Genomic DNA, 25,374 nt, shown 5'->3' with positions numbered 1-25,374 from the left:
CACTGTTCTTATTGTTGGTTGATTAAGGAAAAAAGCAATTGACTCTAAAGAAAAAAACATCACCTTACTAGCTCTTTTTATAAGGTGTCTTTTAGCCATAGTTAAAGAAGATTCAAAATTTCTTGGAAGATGACCCCATAAATCATCCAGTTTAATCATTCTAAGATTATAAACATCAGCAAATGCATTGTCACAGGGAGAGATTTAATGGCCAAAAATACTTGGTAGACATACAACATTTAATAAGGGGCTAAAGGACTACCCTGTGGATAGTGAGACCCTTTAAATGCCTTTTATTTCTATATGACATCGTGTTAATCAAATTAAATCCCAAGAAACTAAATAGCATCCTGGAAAATACCCAGAAGAACTCACAGTAACTTGCCCTTTCTATCTATAAGGAAAAGAGAAAAAGAAAGGGGACTTGGAGGCAGGGGAAGGAGAAAGAGAAAGAATTGATTTTCATACAAAAAAATAATTCTCTGAATTTTAGTGCCCTCATATATGCCCAGATATGGCTAATTATAGTGCTTATCTTACCAAATTACTGCGATAGTCAAATCAAACTATGTTGAGTGATTTGTAAACCACATATCATTATTTTCATTGTTGTTGTTATTGTAAACTGAATTACCCTGGGCAAATTAACTCCCCCTTTTGGGGTCAATTGCATCATCTGGCCAAGGAAAGAATTAGAATTTAATAATTGATCCTAAAGTCCCTTATAGCTTTAGATGCTGAGATCGGCTCTCTTCTAGGCAGATAACAGATAGTCCATATCTCTTTTTTCCTCCTGTATAACTTACTAGGAGATTATATTAGGAAGGAATAAATGTATAAATGTACAAATGGGATGGTAGCCACAGCTCATCTTTTCCCCTATAGTTTCATATCTCTTCTCTTCCTCTTTGTTTTTTCTTGTTACCCCAAGAATAAGCATTATTAAATTGACACTTGCCATTGTGATTTGGTAAGAAACAATGCAGCATAATCTCATTAACATTGAAAGTGATACTTTTATTCTAGAGTTTTTTCTTCCAGATCTGTGATTTTATTTGCATGGAGAACTCCTACAGAAGAAATGACCTCTACTAATAAAGGTTGGCAACTACTCTGTAATTAAAAATCTTACAAAGTTTCCTGAAGAAAATGAGAAGCTAAATGACTTATCTAGTCACAGAATTTTTGTTTGCCAATGGTAAGATCTGAATTCAAATCTTTACTCCAAGTTCAGGGTGGGGTTTGTGGGGGAATCTGTATTTTTAATATCAAACTGCTACCTCTTCAGAAATTATTTTTAAATCATATGTTAATATTGAGTTTCTTTGTTCTTGTTAACCACGTTGTTTATTATATACTCTTATCTTTTCTGGAGTTCTGTTCATAACATACTCCTCTTCTGAAATTCTGTTCATTATATATTTCTGTCTTTTCCAGAGTATTTTTGTGTGCCTGTGTGTGTGTGTGTGTGTGTGTGTGTGTGTGTGTTTTTTAAATTTTAATAGTGCAACACTATTTTGCATTGGCAAAACACAAAATATCCCATCAGTTTATATCTGGAAAGGGTAGTTGAAATGAATTATCCTTCATCAGAATATACAATCATGGAATAAGAAACATGCAAAACAGCTCCTTATCTTTAAATAAGGAAATTGAAACCTAAATAGAGAAATTATGAGAACAAAAGGAAATACATTAAAGAAGTCAAAAAATAAATAGTGGGGAAGACAACTGATTTAGGACAAAAAACTCCTTGGGCTCGATTCAAAACTGAAAAACCATTCAAGATGTTCTTGTCTTTGTTAGGTTTGAAATGTATTCCTTCAATCGATATATACTTGGTTGGCAACATTATGTACAATTATTTGGCTGCCAAGGGGAAGTGCTTTAATTGTTATTATTATTATTATTTTTTGACAATAGTGACAACTCCATGATCAAGTCTAGATTTCCCAGTTGTGATTTCTTTTCCTGGAAGAATATAATGTTTTAAATTACCTCCCCCAAACTTCCAAGCCCCCCAAAGAATGAGAAGAATATGTAAAATGTTCCCAGAATCTTGGCTTTAGAGCTTAAAATTGCTCTACAACATTTGGGATATCTTATAAAGAGAAGGAAATATCGTGGAAGTAAAAGAACTATTCTGGCTCTGCTATTTACTATCTGTATGATCTTAATCATGGAAACTCTCTGGATCTCAATTTCCTCAAATATAGTGAAAGAAAATTGGAAGGATTAATTTTTAAGGTTCCCTAATTCATAGCTCCATGACCTTTGCTCCCAAAGTCTTGGGACAGCCCACCCTTGCCCTTCAGTTTAAGAGAGCCTTTAAAGCAAATGACATTCTTTCACTCTATCATGGAAATTTCCATTTATTAATAAGTGGTGCGGCATTTCTTTATTATTTGATTGTTCATTTTAAGACAGAACATAAAAAATCAGGTAAGAAGTATCATTTGCATAATATAGATGGAAATCAACATATTAAAGTTGTTCAAATATCAGACAGTGCCAGAATATAAATTAGACATACAGTTTAAAAATTACAGGAAATCATATTAGAAAGAGCACTAAAGGCCACTTGTAGAAAAGTTGTGTTCCCTTGTAAGCCAGAATGTGAAAAAAAGCATATCCTTTGTAGCTCGGAGACAACTTCAGGGAGCAAGGCACCAGAATTCTATGCCATAAAAGGAAAAAAAATAATAAAACAACCCCCCAAAAGGAAAAACATCAGGTTTGTCACTTTGTAATTTCATCTTGTCCTTCAGAGATTCAAAATGGATCATTCTCTTGACATTTGAAGTCACTTTGCTACATCAGAAAGAAAAAACAACAACAATAACAACAACATAGAAATACCAAGTCCCATTCCAACCTAGTCCATAGCTACCATGGATGGTCTGCCTAGTTTTGTCCTAACAGTGCATACATTTTTCTCACTCAGGCCCTTTAAGTGATTCAGTTAATAACACAGATCATTGATTTTCAATATTTACTCCACATGTGTTCAGTTCTATACAAGTTATATCCATTTGGGGAATATAAACTCTTTGAGGCTAAAGATTTTTTTTTTCTTGGCCTTTGGATATATTGGACATTTAATAAATACTTTTTGAGTTTAATTGGAATGAATTAAAACCAGAGCTGAATACAAATATGAGAAGGGGCATAGGGACTGACAAGTCACTATTTTACAAAATCAGATTTTATTTTATTTTCCTTACTCTTTGATGTTAACACATTTTTCAGGAAAAAAAAGACACAGAATGGATCTTGTAGTATAAAGACTGAAAGCAATGCTTTACATAGGAAAAAAAAAAAAAAAGATAAAGACTTAACTAAAACAAAACAAAACACAATCCTCCCAATTCATTCTTCCCTTGGGAGCTCCGTGCCTAGGTTTGAAAGAAATATGCTGGTGGGTGAAGGGAGAGACTATTTCTCTCCTGTAAAAAGGTGCTGACATCAGAAGAAAAGCTTTGCCTTCCGATCTTGGGAGAGAGAAATTTCTAAATACAAAGAGAAGTACCCATTTTGTGATTTGCCCACAAGAGACCCAGAAGAGAAAGTGGTTGAAAACAAATATGCTACCTCTGAAGAAAAAAGCTGGCTTCAAATCCAAATAGTAGATTACAGGATAGGTGTTGAGTCAATTGGGACATTTGAACCTATTTAATTGAATTCAGTGTAAAATAAAAAAGATAATGACAGGTTAGCATAAATGGTTTGGAGAAGAAATGATTCTCATGGAATCCTGAGTAGCAACTCTGACAATAAAGTATTTGTAGAAGTTAGCACAAAGTGAGTCATTCAGTATTACATAACATCCTCCCAGGCTTAAGACCTCAAAGAAATTGGTCTTTGAGCCAGTTTAACAAACATGGAGTCCTCTATTTTTGCTACAGGAGTAGATTCCTAAGTACAACAAAGTAAATATTTATCCTAGCAAATCTTTCTTGAGATTTCCACATTTATAAAATAAGAGAGGATCAGCTAATAGGTGATATTCAAAAAATTGACTCATATAAAATTAATTTTCAGTAAGAAACCAGGAAATTTGATATGGGAGAACAGATTTGGTTCTGTGGTATTTAGACTTCTGGTAGAGAAACAGTATTGTAGATATACTGAGGCATTTGGGGGGGCAGTTGCTTCTTGGGGATTGCCTTTGGGGGCTTTCCCCCTTCTTAGTAGAATGTAACTTTCTTGAAGGTAGAGATTTTTTTGGGCATGGGGGGAGGCAATGCTCTTTGTATCTCTAGTGCCAAGCATAATAACCTTGTATAGAATAACTATGTTTGCTGAAGTTGTTTAGGATGTTGAGGGAGATGCTGCATAGAGGGTTTGTGTTTGTTTTGTTCCTTAGCAACTGTGGAACTGGTATCCTAGAAGTACTGTCTGGGACCTTCTTGTTTTGAATTATTGATAGAAAGGTGGATTTCTGTCCCATTTTTGCTCATTAGTTGGAAAATCAGTTTGTGTTGGGTCTAAAAGTAACCATATAGAAACAAGTTAAAACTGGCTCAGCCATTCAGTGAAGAGAAGGTGTGTTGTCTCTCATGGTAAACATTTTTATAGACCTGGAATACCTTCCACTAACTCTTTACTACAGAATTTCTGCATATAGCCTCAGAAAGAAAATAATTTAGCAGCTTCCCAAAATTACAGGAATTAAAGCTTACCTTTAAGATCATGAAGGCCAGCCCAGAGATTCAATTCAATTTTATTTTATTTATTTCAACAAACATTTCTTAGAGGCTTACTATGGGCAAAGCATTGTGCTAGATGCTGGGGAGACTGTGAAAAAAATAAAAAATAAATGACCCCTGTCCTCAAGAGCTTACATTTCTTTGGACTATTGAAATAAGTATCAGCTCAAGTATTTTTATCTCCTCGGCTTATATTAAATGTAGCATCTTTAGGCAAGTTTAAAATGAACAAATCTATATTTTTATAGTTGAAGCCATTATTATTGACTACTGAATAATAATTCACTCTACAGACTTTCAGATGGGCATGTGAGAACCCATTAAAATGATCATTTTCTCAATATTTGTTTTGATCCCCAGTCTTGCCAAGTATTAGGCTGATGTTAGTGAAATTTGTGAGACAAGGTGCATAGAATTCAATGAGGATTTCTTCAATTATTTGCTCAACCTCTTGAGGCCTAAAGTATTTGATAACTTTGCATTATGCTCTCTCTTAGGAGAAGCTTCCTCTATATTCAAAAAATATGACAAAAACTACTTAAGAGGCAAATAACAAAGATGGGGAAATGTCAGTGACAAATAAAGCAACAAAGTCCTTTCTGAAGTCTAGTTTTTTTCATTTGTAAAAAGGAGAGTTGTCAAATTTTGTCAAACTGATTTGTTTATATAGATGATGCTTGAATATTGATTGGCTCTAGGGGTCATGTGAGTCTAAGTAGTAGACCAGATAATTTGTTGACCTGATGGAATAAAGAAGAAAGCAATTGGGCAAAGTTCAAAGGAAAAAAAAAATAAGGGGGTATATTGGCATGGTGTTAATGGCACTGAATTTTTAGGATTTTTGGAAAATTTTGTTGGGGAGATTTAAGATGGAAGTGGGGGGAAGAGAAAATGATTTCTTCAAGACTTGGAAACATTATCTTCTCTATAAGTGCAGCCCTTGAAAACTCAGAAGATTTGCCCGTTGTTCACATTTGCACATGCATGAGTGAATGGAAAGAGGTAAATGTTGACCTTGTCTACTGTACATTACTGTATTGAGCAAATTTCTTTAATGTTTTTGATCTATAAGTGCTGTCTATTTTTTAAGTTTCTGAATCTTCTGTACTAGCAAATAAAAGAAGCTACTATGCAATTAGCAGCCGTGATGCTAAAAGAGAGAAATTTTAGTATCTTAGATTTAGAGCTTACTAGACCTTAGAAGCATTGAGTCCATTCCTTTCAGTTACAGAAGTAATTTAGCGTCTGAGACAGAATCTGGATTCAAATCTTTCTGATTCCAAGCTCAGCATCCCATCTACTGTGATAGTGTCATAAGTCTTAATGGGAATCAGAACCAGACATACATCACTCCCACTAAACATGCAATTTCAGTAATGGCTCCTTGTACCAAATCATGCATAAATTTGGCTTGGTTACATAATTTTTCTCATTTGGGAAAAAAGAGAAGAAAAAGCCACATGAGTCTTTGGTAAGCACCCACCAGGTCCTTCACTTTAAATCATCATTCTGTGGCATTTTCCCATTTGCTCACCTATGAAAATATGAACTTAGCATAACATTAAGATACACTATCCACTAGGGATTCATGAACTGAACCCAAAGTAACAGGGTCTTATCTTCTGATGGAAGTAACAGTTTTCTCATTTCAATGATTAGATTCAAATAATTCAAAATGCAAAGATATCAATATCAATATGTGCCTTAAGGTCACAATAGCTTAATGCTAAATATTTTAGGCTACAAGCCTCACCTCTTTTTTATTTGAACTGCGGAAATTTCTAAAGTTAATAAGTATTTGTGTTAGAATGTTAGAAAGTCCAGTTTAAGGCATTATACAGTACAGACACTGTATTGTGAAAATAAAAGGAATTTTTGTATTCTAAATTTTACATTTAAACTGTCAAAGCTTTGTTCCAATCACTTCCTTTGGCTAACAAAGACCAAACGTATATTTTAATTCCCTTGTGTCTAATAATGTTGCACTCTGGAAAACCTGGTGTGATGGCAGGCAGTTAGCAAGCCACAGCTACTTCCATGAACAGTTTGTTCATAAGAATAAATCATCCTAACAATGATGATGGGACTTCATGTGGAAAGTGAAATCAATGGAATCCTTTTTGAAATATACCCTCAAATTGCTATATCTTTATTACTGAAAGTTAAGATTAAGAAATAAATTCTGAAGTATGCTCATGATCAGATATCTGTTCAGCAAATGTTGAACCTATGTGGCATAATGAGCAGCCAGATTTCAAATCCAGAAGACATGAGTTCAAGTCCTTTATCTAGAACATACTGGCTTTGTGATTCTGGATCTGCCACTTAACTTCTTAGTATGCTAGCTATCTCTTTAAGGCTTTAAATTTCTGAGAAGTTCCCTGCCTGTACTGGTAAAGAGTTTCCTTCTCTAGGATATTCCTTATACCAATAACATCACACGTCCAACCCCTTTTTCACATGGAATTTTGGTTTGTAAAGACTGTTAAAGATTGATTATGAAGTAATTCTTAGGGAAAGAATTTGAAGAAAATGTATCTGTTATTTCTCACAAAATTCAAACAAATCAGTAGATGCCTACACTAAAGTAGCTGTTTTTTTTTTCTACTATGGAGCAAAAATTACAAAGATTAGAATTAGACTTTAGGCTAAGGCTCTCCAAGTAGATAATGTCTGAGATGTATGTGAGGAATAAAAATAACATAAATACTATCCTCAATTATAGGAATGTCAATCAGAAATGGCTACATTTCTTTGAATGGATTAAAAAAAAAAAGTAGGAAAGAGGAGAAACCTGGTTTTACTTACAAAAGAAAAAAAAAATCTTTATTAATCTAGAGCTCCCTCTTTTGTCGAAATGGTTTGAGACTAGGCAGGTAAAATTGATCAAATCAGAGCCTGAAGTCTCACCTCCCCACTCCCCACATCTTGTTTTTAGAGATGAGACCATTTAATTCTGATAGGAGCTCTTACTAACCCTCTAAAATTATAGTTCTTCATCAAAATCTACTTAGGGACATAATAGCTTATCAATAGATTTGTGAAAAAAAGTCCTGTTTTCATGAGGCTTCATAAACAATAAAATATAAGCTTCTTAAGATAAGGAGGGTTCTGTCTTTGTATTCCCAATACGCAGTATAATGTCTGGCACATATATAAGGCATTTTACAAATACTTGTTGATTGATTGATTGACCAGATGAAAGCTAAGCTTTCTGTTCTAAGTTCTCTGTGGTTCAGTTATTCTGTCAACAAGTATTTATTAAGCACTTACTATATGCTGAGCACTGTGTGTATTGGGGATACAAGGAAAGACAAAAACATAGAGTACTTGAAAGCTGACACTTCTTTAAATCTTAGTGAAATTTTGTTCATAATGCTGGAAATACCTTAGTGAAATTTTGCTGTAAGGCTGGAAGCTTTTTTTATATACAATGGGATCTCAAAGCTCTTTAGAAACCTCAGAAATAATTTTGTATAAAGTTACCTAAACAAGAATTAGGTCGTTCATTTTCCTCATGAAGACTTCCAATGAAAGTGGACCTACCTACCCACATAGCCCATGATAACTTGTACTACTTAGTAAGTTCCTTGTCCATAGAAGATATTTCTATAAAGGCCATTCCTTTTTGATCAGCAAGCATGAACATAAGCATCCCCTCACAGCATGTGTGATCTATTAAGACACCAAGGCCAAGATTCTAGGACAGTGTCAATTTGTTAGAAAAATTAATTTGTTCAAAGGTAGAAAGTTTGGTCAGTTTTCTATCAATTCATTTAAATAAAAATTTTAAATAAATAACAATATAAAAAAGTGATAACAAAGATATTTCTGTCATTCCTGGCAAATCATAACTTCTAGATTAGTCAGAAATCAATCTCTGAGAAAAGCACATTTGACCCATTGGATCAGGGGTTCCCAGCAATCCATCTCAGAACTTTATGTGTCTGGTTGACATGGCAGTTATTTCTATGATCACTTCCTGTGGCAGCAAGTCTTTGAAAGGGCAGAGTCTGAAGCACACCCTAGTTCTTTATAACTATATGTTATTTTCTTAACCCTATTCTAACCCTCAACCAATCTCAAACTTCTCAATTAGCAGCCCTTCCTATATTCCATTTACAAACACCATTGGCAATATCCTCCTTTCCAATCTTCCTTCTTCCTAAGTAATCTCCACACCTCAGACCCCCAAAAAAGATTATCTCCCCTACCAAAAAAACTGTATACCTTCCATTAGTTACTGTAAAAACTTATTTTACTGAAGCATCTGCAAGAACTATTATTTCTCTAAGTGAGAAGATTTCAAATGTAGTCAACATATAGGTACCCAAATATGCCTAATTCTTCACTAATTGGGTCGTTTTGATAGAGCTAGTTGTTGAGGACCTAATAAGCAAATACTTAAAGAGGGGCAGGACTGATATATATATATATATATATATATATATATATATATATATATATATATATATATATATATATATATATATATATATATATATATATACTTATGCAGTCGAACTGGTATCTATCTATATGATTCAATCTTCAGGAGAAATTCCACTTTCAGAGTATATTATAGATTATCAACTGGTAAAGAGAAACCTTAGAAAGATTATGCATAGTAATTAGTGTAGGACACTGAGAAAAGTTTTTTTTTTTTTTTTTAACTTTCTGCTGATCCAATGTTACTTAAGATTTAAGCATTTTCATAAAAGTGTGAAAGGAAGAAGGGGTAAACATGGTTAAAAATTCATTACTGGGTGACCAATTGATTCTAAGCTATATTGAGTCACACTGATCCTTAAGCATCAGACAAAGCCAATTGCTGAGACCTAATTTGACTCTATTTCAACTTGAAACTTTCAACAGGCCAGGGTCATCTTCATACTTCCATAATGTTATGGAGCATCCCCATCAACAAATATTCATTTAGATTTTGGTATCATTACTATATCTTCATCTAATAATCAATGAAATAACAGATGGATAGGATTCATCATAATTTGTGTCAATGAAGGAAGTACCCCACAGTGAGGCAATTATGCATTCACTAAAATAAAATAATAATAAATGACTTTTAGACAACTTTTAAAAGTTCTTAAAGTGGATTACATACATGATCTCATTTAACTAATAAAGAAAAAAATGTGGTGGTTATCATATGGGCCAACTGACACATCAATAAAGTGACTTTCAGCCATTTTTCTTGAAGCAAAATAGAATAAAAATAAGTGTATTATTTTTTACAATCTTTATGGTTTTCCCTGGTCAATTAGGGCACAAAATAACTGACATTCTATGTTCAAGGTACCACAGCTAAGTCAACCACAGAGAAAACAGTGATAATACTGGTAGGTGCTTGAATAACTTTTCTTGGTCTCAGTTTTCTAATCTAGTAAATGAGAGGGATGGACCTAGATGATTTCTAAAGTCTCTGGATTCTGATATGAATCTCAGTATAATTTCTGATCCCTGTTTTCTACACATGCAAATGCCTTAGGAGTGCTGAATCCTGTGTTCAAATTTGTTCTGCTACTCTTCTTTGGGAAAATAATTTAACTTCTTTAACCTTCATTTTACTCACATGTAAAGTTGTAGGGATTTAATCTAAAATTGATTCTATTCCTAATGAATATTTTGCAGAAAATTGCCTGCAGGGAATAGAAATTTAATCCTTTTTTGAGGACAAAGAAATTAGTATCAAAGTTTTCCTTATTTTACATGACTCATAAAATCCCATTTGGAAATGTTTTTCCCTAATTTCTTTATCGAATAGATTATCCATATATAGGAAAAGGCATAGATACTCTTTTTCTTTCCCTTTATAATGTACTGAAGGAGAAACAACATGATCTAGATGATAGAGGGCTGACCTTGGAGACAATGAGACCTGTTTTCAGATCCTGCTTCTGACACATACTAGCTCTAAGAACATCACTAAACTTCTCAGCATTCCTACACAACTCTGCAAGACCAATTACAGAGTGGTTGCTGATTGTCTTCAGCTGAGGGAGCTCCTGCCACGAGAGTTCTATACATGAATGAAATCAGAATTCCTCCAAAAGTAATTATAAGTGGTAAGATCTCACAGAGCTTGCTCTCCATTCTGGGAATTTCTGAGAGCTAGCAAGGTTATCAAGAAAATGAATTCATTGTTTTGAAAAATGGGTGTAGGTTTCAGGGCAGGTACTACAACACAAATGGGCAGTGACACTAGAATTAACTGGAACTATATTCTCTGTTTATAAAAGGAAAAGAGCATGGAATCTTCTATAGTCTCTCCCTGCACAGGCCCAGTTGTAACTTTTGAGTAAGAATAGCAGATAGATATGTATTCTAGAAGAAAGTAGCGGTACCATTTATATAGTGTAAAGTCATGCAAAGCATGCTCAAAATGAAGCGGCTTCCTTGTGGTGTCTTGGAAAAAAAATGCAGCTGTAAATCCCCGTGGAATGGTGCAGTGACTACTACTAACACATGCATTGAATGCAGCCATTGGTGTTCCAACTAGTAAGCTTTGGGTGTAAGAATAAGTGAGCTATACAAAGTTTGTCTACATTACAAGGAGAGGCCATCCAGTGACCTCTCCTTCCCCTTTAAACCGGCTTGTTGGAAGGAGTCCATATGGAATCTGAAATCCCATCCCCTGTTGAAGACAGAGGCATAGAGCCACTCGGGGTAAAGGGGTCTGTGTCTGTGTCCGTCTCTCCCTCCGCCAGGTACCGCTTCTCCCTCATCCAGCTTGAGCCCCCATTGGGGCCAAAAAGGTAATCGTCTCTGTCCTGGGAGATGCTGAAGCCACTGGGTGAGCGCTCTAGTTCTTCGTGGTTGACAGAGAGAAGAGATAAGGGTGTATCGCTGTCCCTGGTGAAGCTCCGTCTCTGCCTGGGTGAGATGCGTTCTTGGTAGGGGCTGTGGAGCTCAGCTTGGGAGTGGTAGCTCACCCGAGAGTCTAGAAGAGTGAGGATAGGCAAGACAGTGGGTCTTTCTGCATAGGGGACCGAGGAAGGGAGAGTCCTGGGGAGCTTCTCCCTCTCAGAGGGTGGCCCTCCTCCTCCTCCTCCACCTCGAGGCAAGCTCCCTGGGTCATGTGCAAAGAAAGCATAGGGGCTGACTTTGTTAACAGGGACCTGGTGGAAGCTGTAGGGGGTTTCGTGGGTGCAGGGTTCAGAATAGTTGTAGATAATGGTTTTCAATTCAGAATACTTGTTGTCCTCTTTCTTCTCAACCTCTGCTGGGGTAACAGTGGCCTTTTTGGTTGGGTAGTATTCTGTAACTTGTACTTGGAGCTGTTCCATGTGCTGCATGTGCATATCGACAAGAAAATCCAGTTTTTTCCCCATGTCATGAACCTAGGGGGAAAAATGGAGAGAAATGTATTAAATCATTCTTGGTAACGGTTGTATTTTATGGCTTAAGGCAAAAGAGGTTCCTTGAGCCAATCATATAAATGTCACTGAGCTTTTAGTTTCCTCATCTATAAAAGGGAGATGATACTATCTGCACTATAGGGTAGTTGAGAAGGTCAAATGAGAAAATATGTAATGTGCTTTATCAATTTAAAATATCTTATAAATGTCAGTTATTTTTCACTCTGACACTTAGCTATTGCTCAGTAATGACAAAATTGCCATATTTACAGTGTATTGTACTTTTAAGTTAATAAGCTATGTTTTTTGCTAACAATCTACAGCAACATTATTTTATTTAAAATTTTATTAAGAAATATTTTATTATTCCCAATTGCATGTAAAAACAATTTTAACATTTTTTTCATTTGAAATTTCAAATTCCCTTTCTCACTCTCAATTCCCCAAATAGTAAGCAATTTGATACGTTATACCTGTGCAATCATGTAAAACACATTTCCATATTAGTCATGTTAAAACATAATTAATTTAAAATAGTTAATAAAGAGGAAAATAGTATGCTTTAATCTGTATTCATCTTCCATCGATTCTTTCTCTGGAAATGGACATTTTTCTTCATGAATCCTTTGGAATCATCTTGAATCATTTGGATTGCTGAGAATAGCTAAGTTTTCACAGTTGATCATAATACCATTTTGCTGTTATTGTATGCAATGTTTCCCTAATTCTGCTCACTTCACTTTGTATCAGTTCATGTAAGTTTTTCTAGGTTTCTTTTTTCTGAAATTATTCTACTCATCATTTCTTAGAGCACTACAGTATTCCATTGTAATTATATATCACAATTTGTCCTGCTGTTCCCCAGTTGAATGGTATAGGCTTCAGTTTCCAAGTCTTTGCTACCACAAAAAGAGCTGCTATAAATATTTTGCACAGATAGATTCTTTTCTTTTTTTTCTTTGATCTTTTTAGGATGGAGAATTAGAAGTGGTATTTCTGGCTCAAAGGATGATGAACAATTTTATAGTCCTTTGGCTATAGTTCCAAATTGTTCTCTTGAATAGTTGGATAATTTTTTTTTTTTTTTTTTTTTTTTGCTGAGGCAATTGGAATTAAATGACTTGCCTAGGGTTACATAGCTAGGGTCTGAAACCAGATTTAAACTCAGGTCCTCCTGACTTCAGGATTGGTGCTCTAGCCACTGTGCTATCTACCTGCCCCTTGGTTGGAACATTTTGCAACACTACCAACAATGCATTAGTGTCTCTACTTCCCCACATCTCTTCCCCACATTTATCATTTTCCTTTTCTGTCATATGAGCCAAACTGATAGGTGTGAAATGGTACCTCAGAATTATTTTAACTTTCATTTCTCTAATTGATAGTTTTAGAGCATTTTTATACAATTACATATAACTTAATTTCCTCATCCAAAAACTGACTTCTTATATCCTTTGACCCCTTATCAACTGGGGAATTCTTTTTATTCTTACAAATTTGACTCACATTTCCATATAATTGAGAAATGAGGCTTTTATCAGTGACACTTGCTATAAGTCTCTGTCTCACCCCCAGCTTTCTGCTTTTCCTCTAATCTTGGTTGCATTGGTTTTGCTTATATAAAAACTTTTTAAATTTAATATAATCCAAATTATCTATTTTACATCTGATAATGTTCTCTATCCCTTATTTGATAACAAATTCTTCTCTTATCCATAGATCTGACAGGTACATTATTCTCTGTTCTCCTAGTTTGCCCTAGTTTCCCAGTGTAGTATTATTCACTCCATTTTACAGAAATGGAAATAATCTCTTAGAGATTAAAGCAGAGGGGAGTGATTCAGAGTCCTAATTCTATGAACAAATTTCCATTCTGCTATTTACTAGATGTGTAACCTTGGAAAAATCACTTCTCCAGAACTCAGTTTACTAATTGATAAAATGTTTGACTTGCATTAGAGGATGCCTAAGATTCCTTTAAACCCTAAATTATATGGCTCTAGGTCACATAGCCAGAAAGGGAAAAAAAAAGCTACATATTGGACCCATGCAGATTCTCTGACTTTATATCCTTTGCTTGGACCATTTAGCCTTAATCTCAAAAAAATGGTCCCTTCATCTTCAGTCTGAGGAAATAATCATTCTTTTTTTATATCCACATCTCAGCTCTCACTTATTGAGTGAAAACCTGTAATGTATTAAGTGATTAGACAGAGTTTGATCCATCTTTGGACCATCTTTGGTCCAATGCTTAGATGGAGTATTGCCTCTACATAGAGATATTCCTTCAGAAAAGGAACTTTGGATGAGTGGGCACATCCACCATAAAGAAGAACTTTTCTTCACTTTGGAAATAAAGTCTTATGATGTGGTTATCCAAGTCAGAGACTAATTTCATATTTTATTTCTAATGCTATCTGAACTGCCTAGCAAAGTTCTTACCACATCACTGTATAGTTCCAGTGTTACAGCATAGCTTTAGCAGAATTCATGTCTGGCTGCATGCACAGCATACACTCAGAATGAGTCTACAGTGTGATATAACAATGGGAGAAAATGCAATCTTAGGCTTCATTAAGAGACTTATGTCCAAGACTAGAGACATGAGAGGTAAGCCAAATGGACTTCATCATAGTTAGGCCACATACCTTCAAGCATTATAATCAAATGGAGGTACTATGCTTTGGGAGTGACATTCATAATTCATAATGTATAGCACCTACTATCAGTGGTAGGCACTGCACTAAATGCTTTTTTATAATGCCATTTCCCTTAATCCTCACAAAAACCTAATGAGATAGGTTTTTATTGTTTATTAGCTATAATTATTCTCATTTGATAGTTGAGCAAACTAAGGGAAACAGAGATTAAGTGACCAGACAGGATCAGTAACTGCTTGAGACCAGGTTTGAATTTAGGTCTTCCTGACACTCATGACATATGAAGATGTTAAAGGATTGGATGGGGATATTCAGCCTAGTTTAGAGAAAACTCAAGGTGTCTGATAATTGTCTTCAGTAAATAAAAGGATTATCAAGAAAAAGAGAGATTTAATTGACTCTGCTGGACCTTTCAGTGAAGAATAAGGAAAAAATGAATAGAAATTATTGAGAGGCATATTTTAACTCCCTAAGCAGATTATTCTTACTTGGTTAATCAAATTATTGACTAGGGATGACAGAGTTGCTGTGCCTTAAACATATTGGGCTACTATCTGATACAGTTAGCATTGCGGCTGATTTCTTCTAAGTGCTTTCCAGATGAATTTCCATGATGCAAGGTCTGTCTTCATGAGACTCTACATTATTGGTCAGAAGCAGGAAAGGTCTTGAGAAAAAGATGATTATTTAATATCAAGTACAGTGTAAAGAACTGACATATAGAGGCAGGAAATTTCATGAGTATAACAAGGAAGTGCTAATTGATATTTGCTTTTAAAAATGAAATTTTATTATTTTACAATTAAAAGAGTTTGCAAGATAAAGAAGATAGGGGCCAACCTCATTGTAGGAAAAACCTGGGTTCTGTTCTAGCTGTTTGATCCTGAGCCTGTCACATAACAACAATATAGTAATCCAAGAAATTCTCTAGATCTGTAAGTTACAGAACAATTGATCAGCATTATGAAATGAAATTTCCTGATTGGAAGTTCCATATACCAATGATATCATCCTTCCAAACAAAATACAATAAAATAATCAGCTAAGTTTTGATTTGTATGGCCTTATCTTAATGATCATGTGTTTTAATCAGAATATTTTGATATAAAAATGGGTGGTTTTAAACTGTTTTATAGTCCTCGAAAACAAGTTGAATTTTTTGAAGTATGTTAAATACTTATATTATTTTCTTTCAAGTTCTCCCTTTCCACCCTTTTAAAAAGTGTAACTTGAGCTGAACTTTCAAACATGCCCATGTTATACAAATACATTATAAAAAGAGAACTCAGCTTAATGAATCTTGTTAAAAATTTCCCAATTTCTAAATAAGTAGAGTCAGACTTAATGATGATTTATGTATTCAAATATATCTTGGTCTCTCCCTACAAGATTCAAAGTCATGAAACCAAGATAATGAGTGGTCTTGGATTTTGACTAAAGACATGAGAAGCAGTTTAGTGTAGGTGATGTAGCAACATTGGACTCAAAATTCAGGAAATCTGAGTTAAAATCTTTTCTCAGAAACTCAATATCTTTATTATTATTGTTGTTCAATTGTTTTGCTCATGTCAACTTTTCATGACACCTTTTGGGATTTTCTTAGCAAAGACAGTGCAGTTGCTTGTTGTGTTTTTTCAAGCTTATTTTACAAATGAGGAAACTGAGGCAAACACATTTAAGTGACTTGTCCAGGGTCACATAATTATCAGCTGGATTTGATCTTAGGTTTTTTTTTTACTCCAAACCCAGAACTCTATCCACTATACAACTTAGTTACCTTTAATATTTGTATGGCCATGGGCAAGCCAGTCTGTTTCAGCCTTAGTTATTTCTTCTATAAAATTGAATTCAGATTGCTGCTAAGGGTTTTTCCACTCTAAATCTATGATCTTATGATTCCCATGTCCAGTGGAGTAACATTATGTTCAGAAGGTATGATTATATGAGACAATGAAATAGAAACATTTCTTTAATGCCATAAATTCAGAACCCACCTGTCTTTCAACTTTGACGAATTTCCCCATCATGCTTTGGTCTTCAATTTCTGATGAGGATGCTTTGGCTACATACGGATCATTTCTAGGAAAGAATCAAGAGTCCCATGAGAGCATTGCATCCCCTTCCATTCTGTGATGTTATCTATATATCTATATATATTTATCTATATATTAGGGACCTAATATCATTATAGCTACTTCTGTAAATTATATGGATAGATAATTTCCCTAAGATACTCAGGAGACTCAATCAGTCAATTTGAGTTAGGGAAAATTTTACATTCTCCTGTCCTCAATTTGACTTTTAAACTAGTGGATAGAAATTCTATACTTTACTGAAAGATGATGACAACTGAAGCAAAAATGAGCAACAAATGAATCATTTTTACTGTGTGTGTGTGTGTGTGTGTGTGTGTGTGATTTGTGTCAACATTTAAGGTCACATGGTAGAAAGAGTTTATGATTTAGACAGTGAGTACTGCTAATTCTGACTCTATTTAATCCATTTGATTTCAGAGAAAACCTAGGGATAGGTCATGTAAAATTTTCTCAGGTGAAAAGAAGTCACAAGTGGTAAAAGTTTAAAAAGCCCTGGCCTAGGTGATGTAATATTCATTTTCAAAATAAGAAAAATAATGTTAGAATGAAATGACATGCCCAGTCAAGAAGTGTCAGAAAGTTTTCAAATTGAGGTTCTTCTCACCAAATGCTGCCTCTCAAAAATTATACTTTCAAACAAGTATACTATATGAAAACCTTCATTTATTTTAAATGAAAAATCATTTTGCAAAAGAAGTTGCCATAAGATTTCTTTAAATACAATCTCTCCTTTTGCATTTAAGAAAGAATTTCTATTTACAAGGACCCAAGTATTACTTTTACTTATTTCTATTCATTCTCCTTAATCACTTCTGGGGAACAGTGAATCTCTATACCCTAAGTGAATAAAGTTGAGATTAGGGATTGCTCATGGAATGCTGACTCTGGTGACTATGGGTCAGGCTATTTCTAGAAGCAAACCTTGGAGACTGCTGGGAAGGATAGGTAAAAGCTCCTCCTCGTTGGGATTTCTTGTGTTTTGGAGTAGATGGAGGTCCAGGGGTGAAGATCATATCTACTCTGAAAGAGAAAGAGGAAAAAAAATAGAAAATACTATTCCAAAGAACTTCCTTGAGACACTGGACCACTCATCATACAAAATAAAGCAAAGACTATGGATGTACATGCAGGATTATTTATATTCCCAATACATCATCCATTTAGGCTAGGTAAAAATAGCTTCTTATTATTATGGAGAACATTGTGGGCAGAGTCAGAGACAGGGAGATAGATGCATCTTATTATTTCTCTTAGCAACCCTAATATATTAAGCTCTAAGTCTAACTCGTCTTTGGCTTTCCTTTCCCAAAGACATCTAGTTAGGGAGATTTTTACTGCCAACTCTAAAGGACCTGTTTTTAGTGTCATGAATCTTTTTTAGTTCCCTAGGCTTTTGCTGGTCATTAGAATGATGGATCTGACAATATGCTGCCGGCATAACGCTTTCATTTCCTGCAACCTGCACCATTTCATGATCCTCATTCAGTGGAGCAGAAATGAAACCTCTTCTGCCTCTGCTTTATAATCTTGCATGGGCAGAAGGATAGAAGTCTATGCTGTCCCCAGACTCATTAAGATGGTACACTAAGAAATTATCTCTGAGTTTATAATTGTTTATGAAATGACCTCCTTTTGTCATTTTCTAGAAAATGCAGCTGATTTTGCAATGTAGTAAGAATGTAAGATTCTTGAGGGTGGGAACAATTTCTTAAGTATTCCTAGATCTAATGTGATGCTTTGCTCTTAGTAGGTAAATCAAAATATTTGTGCAATTAAAATTATGCATTTTCACAACTTGGATTTGGCCTAAGAAAACCCATAAAATTCAGTAGTGTGATAGTCAGGCACCAGTGTATTCTTTTCTCCCTTCCCCAACACTTCATTTACATAGAAACACTTCCATCCATTAATATTAAAAGCAGGAGAGGATGTAATATTTGACTCAAAATCATTATATTTGATAGCCATTGAAAGAAACTTTAAGGGCTTATCCTATTATACTGAATCAAATGTCTTTTAGAAAACAGCCAGCAAATAATAAATCCAGTGGGATGTTAAATTCCCTACATCTTTTAGTCAATTTTGTGATGGTAAAGATAGTCTATTGTACAATGTCTTTGTGAAAACCTTCTTCTGGCCTCCTTATAATAACTTCCCAATAGTTGCCTTCAAAAAGTAGAACTAGATCACTAGAATGGAAATTGTATATAGGTAGGGAAGTAGGCATACAGATTTGGAATTGTTGATAATTACTTGGTTACTTTTTGGGGCTGATGTCAGGCAGAGGTCTCAAAATGTGATCAGTGGGCTGAATGAGGATCACAAAATTCTTGAATGTGGCCCCCTGGAAGTTCCCTATACCACTGAAATTAAAGGTCTGTGTCTTAAACTCTTTTTCGTGTTGGTGGAGGCAATAACAATTTTTTTTCCTCCATATTCTTGTTATCTTTCCTGACTTCATTTACATTGAGAGTTGAATCCCATTAGGTTAGAAGCTGCTTGAAGGAAAATTAGTTCTTGCTCTTTTCTTTGTACATTAATATATTGAATACTTGTATACATGTACACATATTTATCACAGTATCTAGAGAATTAAAGTGCTCAATCAATACCTATTGACTGACCCCTCAATGTTTTCAAAATTGTGCTGGCTCTAGTTTGGACCTTCCTGGTATTTTTGGTTTTGTTTAGAATATCATTAAAGAAATATATGAGCAAAAATAAGGGCTTTCATGTATAAACAATAATAATGTTAGGTTGCAGTCTGGCTTAATGTTTGGAGCATTGGATATGGAGTCAAGTATGACCTTAGATAAGTCTTAATCTCTCCTGGCTTTAGTTTTCTCATCTCTAAGATGCAAATAATAATAGCACTAACCTCCCAAGGTTTTGTGAAGCTCAAATGAGATAACATATGTAAAGTTCTTTGCAAACCTTAAAGTGTTTTAACAATCTCATATGAAATCTTATTGACAAGAGTAAAGGATAAATGCCAGAAAGCCCTGCTGCTTCACTGAAGTCTTTTTTCCCTATAATTTAATATTTTATTTTCCCTAATTACATGTAAAACCAATTTTAACATTTATTTTTTTAAACTTGTTCTCATGCTTTTAAAATTATCCCCTACTTTTAAATAGCCTTTTATTTTTTCCTCAATTACATATGGACAATGTTTAATATTCAGTTATAGAAGATTTAGAGTAGCAAATTTTTATCCCTCAATCTCTCCAACATGCCCTTTTTCTCCCCTCTTCCTATAATAGCAGACAATTTGATATAGGTTATACATATGCTATTATGCAAAACATATTTCCATATTAGTCACAGTTGTGAAAGAAGAAACAGATCAATAGAAAAAAGACAAAAAAGAATAATGTAAGTTAAAACAATATGCTCCAAACTGCAATCAGAATTCTTCAGCTCTTTATCTCAATGTAGATAGTCTAAGTCCTTTGCACTTGTCTTGGATCATTGTGTTGCTGAGAAGAGCTGAATCATTCATAATTGACTATCACACAATGTTGCTGATACTGTACAATGTTTTTGTTTTGCTCCTTTTACTTTGCACCAGTTTGTACAATCTTTCCTAGGTTTTTCTGAAATCTTCCTGTTCATCATTTCCTATTACATAATAGTATTCTATTATATTTATATACCACAACCTGTGCATTGATTCCCCTATTAATGGGCATGACCTCCATTTCTAATAATTTTGTCACCACAAAAAGGCTTCTATAAATATTTTATGCCATTTGAAATGATCTCTTGGGAATACAGACCTAAATAGTGGTATTTCTGGATCAAAGGGTATGTATAGTTTTATAGCTCTTTGGGCATATTTCCAAATTGCTCTCCCGAATGGTTAGATCATTTTACAACTTCACCAACAATGCATTAGGGTCCCAGACTTCCCACATCCAACATTTTCTTTTTTCTGTTATATTAACCAATCTGATAGGTGTGAGATAGTACCTCAAGAGTTGTTTTAATTTGCATTTCTCTAAGCAGTTAGTGATGAAAATTTTTTTTCACATGACTACACATAATATGGTTGAATCAGTATACCATTTCAAATGGAGACTTCTTAATATTAAGATAAATTAAGGCAGGTCCTCAAGACTTTAAATGCACTCCCTCTGAGGAACTGAAGGAATGACAGAAAAAAGTAACACAGGTCAGGTAGACATAAATGGACTGTTATCTGCATTGTTGGGGAGAATACCCACAAATCGGTAGGGTATTGTATTTGTATTTGTATTTGTATTAAAGATGGTACCTTCCAGTTCTATATATGCCCTCTTCCCCCACATTCAGACTCTCACCAACAGTCAACCACCATCCATCGAGATAACATTTTAAGTAATAAGAATAGTAGCTAAAGATTGGTTTTAATGCAAACCACAAATGAAAAAAAATCAGTCCAACTTAATACAAGTGTTTATTAATACCTACACAATCAACAACTGTACAGTTATTTCTTACCTCAAGAAATTTTCATTCAACTTCCCTTATAACCATGATATTATCAATCTTCAATAATAATTTTAAAAGACTAGCAAAGGATACCTTCATTTGCCCATTTTACAGAAGAGTAAACCAGAAAGGTTTGAATGACTCACCTAAATTCACAAAGCAGCCAGGAATCCAGCCTAGTCTAGAATCCATATCTCTTGAGTCTCAGTACAGAATCACATTGTTCTCTACTTCATCCATCAAAATCTATGTAACATCTATTCTACTGCCATATAAGACCTCCAACGAGGTTAAGTGCAGTTTAGGAGTCCAAGGAGGGTATGGTGCAGTATGCCTTTGGTCTCTGCTATCACAGGGATTGTGTTGGTGGATCACTTGAGCTCAGGGGTTCTGAGATACAGGAGAGCTAATAATTTGGTCCTCATATTAAATGTAGAAGGAAGGAGGGATGAATGGGAGGCAGAGAAAGAAGGAGGGAGGTCAAAAAGTCAAAGAGAAGCTTGATAAATAATCAAGGGGAATTTTCTCTTCTTAGTACTTACATTTTTTGTATCTCATGGCAATTTCTGTACTTCCATTCATTTGAAATTCTTGTAAACAGTTCTGGTAACACTTAGCTGCTTCTAGTTCTGACATATTTTTCTTACCTTGTCTGAAGATACTTTATCCTGGAAAGCATATCCAGATGTCCTGCAGAATACTGTTCAATAACATCCTTTACGTCATAAGGCCTCAAAGTCTCCTTGAATTTTTTTTTGTAGAGACGAAATTGTAGTATCCTATATGTGAAAAGGAGAGTGGAGCACAATTTTACTTCCTACTGCTAGAGAGGCCGAGGCTGATAGATTACTTGAGTTCAGTAGTTCCAAGCTGCAAGAGGGCAAAAGCCAATTTATTGTTCATCATAAATAAGTCCACTGCCATATGATGATTCCTAAGGAGTTGGGGCCATCAGGCTTCCTAAGAAGGGGTGAGCCAGCACAAGTTGGAAATAAAGTGGATCAAAATTCTTGTGTTGGTGAGAAGTGGGTTTATGCCCATAGGTGCCTACTGTAGTTCCAGTATGGGTGAGATAGGGAGACCTAGAAAAGGAGAAATAAAGGAAAAGGAAAGAGAGAGAGAGAGAGAGAGAGAGAGAGAGAGAGAGAGAGAGAGAGAGAGAGAGAGAGAGAGAGAGAGAGAGAGAGAGAGAGAGAGAACGATAAAGAGAGACACACAAAGAGAAGAGATGGAAGGAGTTGGTGGGGAAGATAAGTGAGAAAGAGGGAGGGGAGAGAGGGGGGAGAAGGGAGAAGGAATGAGAGAAGAAGGTGAGAGAGAAGAAGGGAGAAGAAAAAAAAGAGAGAAGAAGAGGTAATACAAAGAGTGGGGAGGAAAGAGGCAATGAGAGAACAGAGATGGGGGAAAAGGAAAAGAGAAAGGGATACAAAATCAGAGAAAGAGAAGTAGGCTCAAGGAAGCAGGATGAAGGGTACCAAAAGCCTTCTCTCAGACGAGAGAGCAAGCATCAGGAGTTCATTGGAGTCAACTCAAACAAGCTTGAAAAAGTGGATTGTTCAATTTCCAACATGAACATTTACATCAGGGAATTCAGCAAATGTATAGGTCAGGGTTAGATTTATTGTTTTGATGATTGTTTAGACTTAAGAAAGTAATAGAGAAAATGTGAATGATGCAGATTAAATGGAAATGTGGGTTCTGTATGCCTTCCTCAACCCCACCTGTTTCCCAGCTCTTGATGTTTATTGCATGGGAGTTTGCATAAATCACATCATTTCTCGAGTCTTTAGTTCTCTCATATATCAAATGGGGAGTAGGGGTGTTGAACTATCCTAGTTTTAGTTTGTGGGCAACAAGAGAACATTCCTTTCATCATGCATAGGAAGGAGCAGAATATACCCCATGACTAACTACTAGGAAACAAGGCAGGGCTTCTTTGTGGGGTATGGAGAGGGAAGTGTTTTATAGGGTGGTTCTGAAGTAATAAGTCTGGTTGTAGAAAACTACAGATGTATGTCTAATTCCTGTATGCCCTGGAGTATAGTGAAGTAAGCCCTTGCCATGTAGCCCAGATCTTAGGTCCATCCTTTACTAGATAAGTGTCTTTAAGAAAGGCTCGGTACATTATTTTCATCATTTATAAAATTGAATTATAAAAAATCTGTCCAACCTATTCCTTGGGGCTGTTTTGAAAACAAATTTAATAATAGATCCACTTTTAATGTATCATGCAGATATGCCAGCCTTTATACTGTGTTGATGTGGTAAATGAATTTTAATAAAAAGAATTTTTACAAATCAATTCTTAACTTCAGAAAGATTTTACTCTTTATTTCTTACAGTTTTTAACTTGACAGGGAGTTCTAATGCTTCAATATTAAAATTATCCATTATGATTCATCTTTGTAGAGTTATTTAATAATCCATACATCAAAATTTCTATTAAATACAGGATAAAATTATTTCATGTACTCCTTTTCTAAATAAATACTTGGTGGTGAAAATAATCATATCTTTGTTGATAAGTCTTAAAAAGGTCAGAGAGTTTGAGTGCTGGATGACTTTTTATATAAGGAAGCCTGCTTTCACTTTGCTTCTGAATTATTAAGTAAATATAAATAGACAGATTAGACTCTTGTATGTTCTAGTCTAGACAAAACCCTGTGCTTGATTGTCTTGTTTAAAAACAGAGAGAGGGAGGAAGACAGACACTAGAATAGTGGAGGAGAGAAAGAACCTTCTTCACTAACTTGTTAAGGGCAACCCAAAGTCAGTCTTTGCTTCTTTTTCAATCAGAAGAATTATTTTATGTGGAGAACACTGCTAGAAGATACATGTGTTTTTTAGAAGAAAGAACCATTGAGAATCACATGTTACTATATAAATCACTTTTTTGTGTAATACTTATAGAAACGCTCATCTGAAAAAAATATAAAGCACTTTGAAAATCTCAAAGTTTTATATAAATACTAATTAATGTTGCTATAGTTATCAGTTCTGGATACCACATTTTAAGGAAATTTTTGACAGATTGACCATGTCCAGAGGAAGGAGATGAAAAATACACTTGAGAAAATCATGTAAAAATGTAGTGAAGCAACTGGGGAGCTGGAGAAGATTTATTTAAGGGGGCATATATGTAAATATGTAAATATTTGAAAGGTTGATATGTGAAAGAGCTGTTAATCATGTTCAGTATCCCTTTTAAGGAAAAAAAAATTGCTATGTGACCAATAGATAGACGTTTAGATGTCAGTTCATCATAAAAAATAACTCTGTTAACAATTAGAGCTGTTCAGTAATGGAATATATCAACTTGAACTGAAAGTACCCATCAGTGGCAGTTTTCCTACAGAGGGTGAACAACCCCATAAGCATACTATAGAAGGACTTATTCATAGACAAGAATTGGACAAGATGACTTCTAATTTTCCTTCTGCTATTAACATTCTATGACTGTGACTTAGAGTAATATTTTATATTAATAAACTTTTAAAGTTTTATTTCTATTAAGTAATGATGGGGCAAGCTAAGTGGATAGAATGCCAATTTTAGACTCAGGAAAATCTGAGTTCAAATCTGGTCTCAGATACTGTATCATCCTAGTCACTTAATCCTTTTTGCCTCAGTTTAGTCATCTGTAAAATAAGCTTGAAAAGAACATGGCAACAACTCCATTATCTTTGCCAAGGAAATCCCAAATCAGGTCATAAAGTGTCAGACATGACTGAAACAATTGAACGATAACAACAAAAATTAAAGATGATTCTTACCTGACCTCAAAAGTCTACCAACTGTCAACATTTCCCTCCCTACTCAAGGGCAAATTCACTTTCTAAGAGAAATAATTTCTAGTTGTTTCCATTTGACTCCATAGAAGCAAAAAGAACATGCAATAAAAGCAATACCTGACTGCTCGGATAGCCGACTTGAGTGTGGGGATCATGTCTTCTATGAGGAATTCATTACTGTAACCCCGTTCTTCAGTCATGGGTTCTCCTGTCCCAGCATCTAGGAAGTAGGATACAAAAACCTAAAAACCAGAGCATAGAAGCCTGGG

At 34.8% G+C, this 25,374-nt stretch overlaps 1 protein-coding gene across 3 annotated transcripts in view; it reads right to left on the bottom strand.

The window, feature by feature from the left end:
- Positions 1 to 9,175: 9,175 nt before the first annotated feature.
- Positions 9,176 to 25,374, bottom strand: part of KCNQ3 (potassium voltage-gated channel subfamily Q member 3) — a 431,416-nt gene continuing 415,217 nt past the window's right edge. For all 3 annotated transcript variants that reach the window (XM_074265426.1, XM_074265420.1, XM_074265422.1), the window contains 5 exons: positions 25,223 to 25,325; positions 21,962 to 22,093; positions 17,763 to 17,861; positions 16,740 to 16,824; positions 9,176 to 12,067 (listed from right to left, as the gene is read on the bottom strand). In XM_074265426.1, the coding sequence (XP_074121527.1) occupies positions 11,312 to 12,067; positions 16,740 to 16,824; positions 17,763 to 17,861; positions 21,962 to 22,093; positions 25,223 to 25,325 (1,175 nt within the window). In that variant the 3' untranslated portion in view covers positions 9,176 to 11,311. The remainder of the gene's footprint in view (positions 12,068 to 16,739; positions 16,825 to 17,762; positions 17,862 to 21,961; positions 22,094 to 25,222; positions 25,326 to 25,374) is intronic.

Source organism: Sminthopsis crassicaudata, chromosome 1 (assembly GCF_048593235.1).
Source record: "Sminthopsis crassicaudata isolate SCR6 chromosome 1, ASM4859323v1, whole genome shotgun sequence".
Classification (NCBI taxonomy): domain Eukaryota; kingdom Metazoa; phylum Chordata; class Mammalia; order Dasyuromorphia; family Dasyuridae; genus Sminthopsis; species Sminthopsis crassicaudata.
Note: the sequence above shows the minus strand (reverse complement) of the source record. Positions and strands in the feature narration are given on the sequence as shown.